This window comes from Grammomys surdaster, unplaced genomic scaffold (genome assembly GCF_004785775.1).
Source record: "Grammomys surdaster isolate TR1022 unplaced genomic scaffold, NIH_TR_1.0 123045, whole genome shotgun sequence".
In the NCBI taxonomy this organism is placed as follows: domain Eukaryota; kingdom Metazoa; phylum Chordata; class Mammalia; order Rodentia; family Muridae; genus Grammomys; species Grammomys surdaster.
This window is the reverse complement of record NW_021618397.1, coordinates 109888-117993: the sequence shown is the minus strand read 5'-3', so window position 1 is coordinate 117993 and position 8106 is coordinate 109888. Positions and strand designations below refer to the sequence as shown.

At 50.2% G+C, this 8106-nt stretch overlaps 1 protein-coding gene across 1 annotated transcript in view; it reads right to left on the bottom strand.

Moving 5' to 3' along the window:
* Positions 1-229: 229 nt before the first annotated feature.
* LOC114636230 (tyrosine-protein phosphatase non-receptor type 5-like) overlaps positions 230-8106 on the bottom strand; it is a gene marked incomplete at its 3' end in the record, with an annotated part of 48132 nt that continues 40255 nt past the window's right edge. Inside the window, exons 6-10 of the mRNA XM_028784435.1 lie at positions 7454-7695; positions 6173-6362; positions 3672-3756; positions 643-722; positions 230-454 (exon numbers count right to left, since the gene is read on the bottom strand). Of these exons, the coding sequence (XP_028640268.1) occupies positions 230-454; positions 643-722; positions 3672-3756; positions 6173-6362; positions 7454-7695 (822 nt within the window). The remainder of the gene's footprint in view (positions 455-642; positions 723-3671; positions 3757-6172; positions 6363-7453; positions 7696-8106) is intronic.

Here is an 8106-nt window from a genome sequence, read left to right as displayed (position 1 = left end):
TTTTTTTTTTTTTTTAGAGATTTCAATTAAATGAGCCTGCTGACCATGAACTTGCACATCAGTGGCAGACTGGGAAGCAGCAGAAGATGATGACTGAAATCATAGCCACTGGACAGGGTGGGAGAAGCCAGCTACAGACCCTGCTCCCCTTTGTGTGGCCTTGAGTGTACACCTTAACTCTCAACACCTCATTTCCTTATGTTCGCAGCTGAGTGCACGCCAGGCTCACAAGAGTCTCATAAAGATTAGCATGCAAATGAGCTGCTTCTAGTGGGGCACAAAGCAGGAGCAATGAGCAATGGCACAGGGTCCCTACCTCGTTCATCTCCTCGATGTTGGTGATCATGACGATGATGGGTGTGCGCTCCTGCCATACCATGCGCCAGAAGTCGGCCACAGTGCTGACGATGGGTCCCTGGGTGGCGATGTACACCTTCTCCTCCCCACTGTAGCCCTGCAGCCACCCAAGTCCGGCCCGTCAGGTCAGGGTCAGAGGTGGCACTCCCGGGGCCCCATCCCTCACTTAGGCTCCTTTTCGGGCTTGTAGGAGCCACATTGGCTTGGGGGATAAGTCTGGGGGATGGATTGTATCAGCTCAGGCCTCTCCTTTAGTGGAAGACTCTGGGGAATGGAGCTACATACCCGGATGTAGTTGGCATTGATGTAGGAACTCAGAGGATCTTCAGGGTCTGGTGATGTCAGACGTACCCTGCTGTGAGGATCTGTGGTGAGAGACAGGTGAGGGTGTGAGCTGGGCCCAACCTCTCTGTCCTCCTCAGCACCCACATTTCCTCTGGGATCACAGCCAGTATGTGCTGTTACAGGCACTGCAGTAATGTCATGGAGAGTCACTACTTGATGACCTCTTTTTTCTTATAAAGATGAAAATGGTTAACAGGGGCTAGTAAGATGGCTCAGAGGGTAGAGATGCTTGCTGCCAAGTGTAACAACTTGAGTTGGATCCCTGGGACTCATGTGGTGGAGGAGAGAACTGAATCTCACAGGTTGTCCTCAGACCTCCACAAGTGTGCTCCATACACTTATATGCGTGTGTATACAAAATAAATAAATATTATTAGAAAGAGAGTTAAAAGGAAAAAAGAAACCATAGCCCCTGGGCCAAGATGCAGCACCCAACAGCATATGGCAAATGCTACATAACAAGCATAATTGCCATTGACCATGAGTTTCCACCAGACATTGGGAATGGAGAAGAACCTAGAGCAGCTGGGGTGGTGATGGAGGTAACGGGCATCCCCCTCTCATTTCCAGCCTTCTGCCAGCCCCCATCTCTGCCTATGTCATGTCAGGTGATATGGGTGTAGACAGTTCTTGTAGAGAGCACATAGAAGTGCTTCAGGGGAGGGGATGGGTAAGAGTAGGCAGGAAGGGGTTTCTGCACGGCCAACAGAAGAGAGTGCTCATGTAGGCAGCTCTGCCTGGACTGTCTTGGTTTGCCTATCCAGGTTAAGGTGGTGGAAGGACAGATGTGGGCACTGTCTTCTCTGGCCAGATGGGAGAACTTTGCAATCAGTCAGTCGCTGTGGTGGCGGTCATGATTGCAGGTCCATGCCAGCTCTGCTTAATGCTGTGTTTATGAGAAGAGCCTTCTAGATCAACAAGAGATGAATGATCCCTGCCTCAAAGATAGCATAGCATTAGGTAGGAAGACAGGTAGAGTATGGCTCCGAGAGCTCTGGGACTGGAGGGACAGAGGGGATGGGGACTGGGACGGGGGGTTGTGGCACTTTTCAGGGGTTAAAGGACCAGGAGGAGAAACAGCAAGCAGTTTGTTGACCAGGTGCACAGGCCAAGGCTGAGACTGGTGAGAAATAGAAACTGGAGAGGAGACAGATGCCAGACAGTGTCACACACCATGCTTAGAGAGGGTGACATTGACTGTGCTTAAGGAAGAAGGGGACATGATTAGATTTCTGTTCTGCCTCATTGTGTGAGAGAGGCAAGAAGGAGAAAAAGTCCAAGTCAGGATATGACTGCTGCAATCCAATAAGAAGTGTCAAGGTCACAGGCTGTCCTGCCTGGCATCTTTCCCAGGGACATTTATGCCAGTGTAGCATATGTAAATGGTGCTCATTAGACTTGGGCAACATGGAAGACTGAACACCCACAAAGTCATCTGGTAAGAAGGATGGAAGGGAGGGGGCTGGATCTGAGGGAGTCATCTGCTTTTTCATTCAAGACGGACCAGTGTGCCTCTCAGTTGCTTGCTGTCCTTTTGGGGCTTGAGGTACTGTGCTGAATGGGACAGCATTGTGACCCTGAATTTTGATCTTCATACTGTTTTGCTGATGTGGTTGCTCACCCTGGGACTGTCTTCAGAGCTGTTTCTTTTGCTAGACACCAAGCTCTGTGTGCAGAATCCAAATTCTCAGTCCCTGGATGGGGCTCAGGAAATGTGTGTGATCAGTGGTAAAATAAATCTCAGGCTGTTCCTGATCACAGAGGCTGCCTCTGTGATCAATGCTCTTTGTGTCCCCACCCCCACCCCATCCAGTCTCTTAAGGTTCAGGGTCAGCTCTGCCTGGCTGTACAACATTCTATGTTGAGTGTAGGGGCCTGGAGGTTCAGGGTATGGTTGGAGGAGGTAGGATCTCATCAGCAATCCAGCAGGACCACATAGAGTGTGGCTCGCTCCAGTGGCCACTCAAAGGAGCAAAGCAAAATGCTGGGTTCTGGGATAGCCAGGCCGTTGCCTGTAGGAAGAACAGGAACAGGGAGGATAAGTTGAGAAAAGAGGTGAGCAGCCCAAATAAGGCATCCTGGCCTTAAATGGTGCTTTGTTTAAATGTAACTACCTAGAGACTGTGTAACCATAGCAACCACAAGTCGATATTTTAAAAGTTAAAAATAAGTCATGACATCTTACATTCTGTTGGAGATGCTGATGGCAAACTGCTTTTTAAGGGCTCACTACTCCACACACTGGGTGGAGTAGGTTTTGGGAGGGTTCACTTCCAACAAGCCACCCCCATACTTCTGAGGTAGCCCCCAGAGGGTCTTGATGATAGTGACCTGACAGTGGCATCATGGGATAGAATGGGAACAGTAGGTCAGCTGGTCTAACCCCCTCCAAAGGAGACAAGCCTTGCTCAGGCCTTACACGGGGATTGCTATGTGGTCTCACTTGGATACACCCCATGATAGACAGACCACCACAGGATGACAGCACCTCATTCCCTTTGAGAGGTGGCTCTGCTTGTTAGAGGACTGACAGTTGGGTCCTACAGAACACGGGTAATCAGAAGAGCCCGATTCTGGGTTCACAGATGCCCAGGTTTAAAGCCTTGGTTTACTAGCTGTGTGACTGTGGGTAAGCCACTTTACTTCCTCTGAACCTTTAATGTTTTCTTAAAATATGATATACCCACTCAGAAGAGAAAGGCCACACACACACTTCATTGCTTCAGAACCACCCTTTTGTAAGTGCCTGTACAGTGTTGCATTCTATGCCACTGGCCAGGAAGGGCGAGGGTCCAGGGACAGAAGGTGAAGCAGTCCCTGCTCATTCCCTTCTCTTTCCTGGTTGTCCCAACCTCCATACCATCTCCTGTGATGTTCATTCATCATCCCCAGGGGACCCCCTGGACTTGAGAACTTCCCAGGTGACAGACCCTCATTTCCCTCCCCACCCCGGGGCAGCATGTACTCACTGGGAAGGATGGTTTTGTACCGATTCTTCCGCACCAGCCCTGGGATGTCATACTCTTTTGGATCCACAAAGTTCATGGGGATTTCCTAGAAGAGGAGGACATGGGACTGTGAGCAGCTTCAGGATGGTCTTCCCAGAAGTCCAAATTCAGAGGCTGCTCACCTCCAACTGCCAGTGCAGGGACTGTCTTGAGTTCATGCATTCATTTGACAAGCATTTTCTGTTAAGTGAGTTAGCACACACATACACACACACACACACACACACACACACACACACACACTTAGAGTAGTTGCTGGCATATGACAAGGGCATAAAATAAATAGCACAGCAATTATCTATTGAGGGCCAGTCTGGTTTGTGATAGATGTTCAATAAAAGGCCAAGAGAAAACAACAAGACAAAAAGGTGACCTTGCCAGCCACCGCCTCCTTCCCTGCTCTCTTTGCCGCAGCCAGCCAGGTAGCTCTGGGGACGAGAGTTCCTGCCATCTGTCACTCTCTCCTTGGGCTTTTGTTTGAGACGTTCACTTTTTGATAATACCTGCCCACCTTTATCTCCTCCACACATCTATCTGAGGTTACGTCCTTTAAAAACCCTCTCTGATCGCCCAGTTTAAAAGAGAGCTTGCTTCTCCATCCCTTAAGGCCTTTTGTCCCTTTGAAGCTATGTCTGATGGACACCCTGGTGGTGAAGTCTCTCTGGACCTGGCCTCCTTCTCTTGTCCTTTCCCTTATACTGGAGACTGAACTTGGAGCCTTGTGCATGCTGGGCAAGTACCCCACCGCTGGGCTAAGATCCCGGCTCTCTCTTTTCCCCCTATACTTTTAAATTTTGGGGCAGAGTCTCAGTAAGTTGCTTACTACCCCTGAACTCAATATGTAGTCCAGGCAGGCCTTGAACTTACGATCTTCCCGACTTGGCTTTCCTTTTTCTTGATTTTCCATTCTTAGTCATGCCTCCCACCTCTGCCCAGACCCATGTAGGTCCTATGTTCGTGATGCTGCACTTGATGAGAGTACTAGTTTTAGCCCTGTATCTCCAAACTGTCTCTAACTGTTAGGTTCACCCCAGCTAAATCCCCTCACTGATGGCTGCTGGGGTGCCTCCCCAGGGATGCCTCCCTATGCAGTTTCTTCTAATCTGTCTGTGTACGCTGGCACCTGACCATACTGCTCACTGTCTCTGGATATACTATACGGTCTTTGCCCAATGCAGACAGTGGTACTTTCCTAGGGCTCTTGTGAGAATCAAAAGAAATAATAATTAAAAAAAAACCAACCCTCACCACACACATGTGCAGAACTGCCCATGGAGTGGGCGAGCAGCCTGTGTTTCTTCCTCCTTGTATCTATTGAGCAGGAAGGGACACGGAAGACTCTTTACATGAGAAGTGGGAGCTGAGAGTGGGAGCCAAGGCTGGGGAGTGGAGGAAGGCTTTCTAGAGACACTGAGGTGAGGGTGATGTGAGGAAGGTCCCAGTCCCCTGGCCCAGAAGTGGACAGCTCCTGCTGGTATGGGAGTGGAGCACCAGGCTGGAGAAGAAAGCTGAGGCTCAGCACTGTTCTGCCAGTGGAGCTTGGAGCACAGAGCCCACGTGGCACAAGGGAATGAGCTACCTGACTGGTGAGTCTGCTGGGAAAGTGGGCTTTTGGGCCTCAATTCTTCCCTTCTCACTCCTGGAGTTTTCTTATTAACTATGGGTGCAGACCCATGGGGCAAGCCAAGCCAAGCATCCCGTGGCAGTGGAGATTGCTGTTTCCAAGGCTCAGTATTAAAAGTATGCTCGTCTCACTCTGACGAGGCTCACTTCAAGCTTACTTTATGGTGACTCACAGGCCACACCTCGTTATGGCTGAGCTCGTAGATGGCTACACACTCTAGGCAGGGGATCAAGACTGTTACTTATTGGGTCCTTCTAGATCTAATACATGTTGGCTAGAGGTTGGGAAAGGAGTTAGGACCTAAGCTTTAAACCCAGAGGAGAAGAGGGGAGACCTAGGGACATGGAGAGAAACATCCCTGATAATGTCGGCAGAGAAGGGTGGGAAGACAGGAGAGTGCAAAAACAAAATGTTCTTGTCCCATGGGCTTTGACCCAGCTTTGTGTATGCTGCTAGGCACAGGGTCTACCACTGAACCACACCACCAGGAAGTTGCTGCTTTCTACAGCTTCCAAAGAACAACCTTTGAAACAGATCCAGAACCACCACTGTCTGCCTGCCATACGGTATTGTCCCCTTTAACTCCTGCAAGGACCTTGCCAAGTACCACGGTCTGTCTGATGTATGGTATCATCTCCCTAACTCCTGCCATGTGTCTGACTTTCCAGGTGAGGACATCAGGTCTCAGAGGCTGAAAGCTTGTGCAGGATGCTGAGGGAGATGACGACAAGGAGGTGTTTGTCTCTTCCATGTTTGGGTCTGTACACTTGAGCCCTAATTGGCTAGGTGGTGGACCACTGCATGTATAAAGGTGGGGTGGCCACTTGGAGGGACTCACAAAGAATTCCGCCTGCAGCAAGAAAGGGTCCAGGGCCTTCTCATGCAGCTCCTCCGCCTGGAGGACACGGGAGGCACTGAGCAGGTACTCATGGGCTGACTCCTCTCGTGGGGACACCAGGTAGCCAAAGCCTTCCTCGTTGCAGCCAGGAGTACACATGTCCAGGGTCAAAGAGACATTGGAGCCCCTCCTGCAAGGGTCATAGAAGGAGAAGGAGAAAGGTGGTCAGTGGAGAGCAGAGTGAGCTCCGGGAAGCGAGATGTGACAAGAACCTGTCCTAAGGACCATACAGCTTTGCCTACACCCCAGTCTGCTCCTTCCCACAGTGGGGTGGAGACCCCTGTTCCAAAAGCTTCATCCCTATGCTGTCCCTAGTGGCCCTCCCCTGGACTCTGTTGAGGAAGGGGACCCATAGGGGAGATGTCCACTAAAGTGAGGCTCAAACTCAAGAGTACAGCTTGAGACTTTCGTAGCATAGTTCTAGAATGAAGCTGTTGTGGGGTCAAGTGCATCTTAGCTAGGAGAGGCCAGAATCCTCTGTGTCCGGAGGAGGAGGAAGCCCAAAGGCAGCCAGAAGTAGCAAAGATGTCTACACTGGACCAACTCCATCATGCACACTGTCTAAAACATCAGGACGGGGAGGATCCTAGTTACATAGAAAGGGACACTGAGTTTTGGAAGGGTACTAACCTTGTCTAGGCTTTCACTATGAGCAAGTGGCTGAGCCGAGAAGTATTGTCTAGGTTTTCTGAGTCCTCATTGAGTATTTTTATGACATTGTGTGGGTATCTCAAACCAGATATGAGTTAGCTTACTTAGCTCTATACAGAGGGTGTCACCATCTCCCAAACATGCTCAAAATCCTGTGGGGCACTCTAGGGAAGTAGGGTTTTCGTGCCCAGGAGGTTTTTGGGAAATGCTATCTATGGTCCCTTTGTCAAGTCACAAGTTACAAGGAACACAGGTAAGTCAAAACTTAAGGAATCTTAAGTTAAAACTGTAAGGAAACTAACTGAATTCTTCAAGCCAAGGAGAGTATGGGCATGCATATGTGCACAACTGAACATCACTGTGTGTACATGGAAAGGAACTGTATTACTATTATTTTCGGGCATTCATCATGAGGTATCCTGATCAACATGCATTACTGGAAAAGTACATGTCTACACATGCTAAGCTACGAAGATAACCCTGTCCTCTAAACCAGGAGTTTGGCATCTACCCTTTAAAGGGAGCTGAGAGTTTGTGATCCCAGGCCCATCCCTCCTCTACCCCTCCCACCTCTCCTGCAGACCCATGGACTTGACAGTCAACGAGGTGGGATCAGTCTCAGGCTTGATGTCCATCACACAGTCAAACACAGGTGTCTCAGGCACCGCATCCAGGTCCAGGAAGTCATCCTCTACCTTCTCCTCCATCCACTCTGAGTAGGTGAAGGAGGGCTGCCGGCTCACTGATTGACGCCTGTCCTCTGGGGGCAGTGGGGCAGGTGGCTCTGGGGGTTCCTTGAGGAGGTGCCACACCTGGTTGGGAGCACACAGCATCATGGACCTGGGATTGTGCTTGCTGCCCTCTGGGCTCATGGGGGTATCCCGTGGGATTGAGCCCTCTGATGCTACAATGTTTGGAGCAATGGCATTCTTCTGGCTCCTACATGTTAAGCCCCCCCCAACCCCCCCCCCCCCCCCGTCCCTAGTTTCTTGTGATTTAATCCTTCTGGGTGGAGCCTGGGGTTATTTCTGCCTCTGCCCTTTCTCTCAGCCCCGCTAACTTCTAGAAAGGAGCCTCCTGCTTTAAGGAGGTATACTGACTGAAGGAGATATCCCATCTTTGGGACCATTCCTAGGGTCATCCTGCCTATGGATCAGATGGAGCTGGTGGGAAGTGGAGAGAGAGAGAGAGAGAGAGAGAGAGAGAGAGAGAGAGAGAGAGAG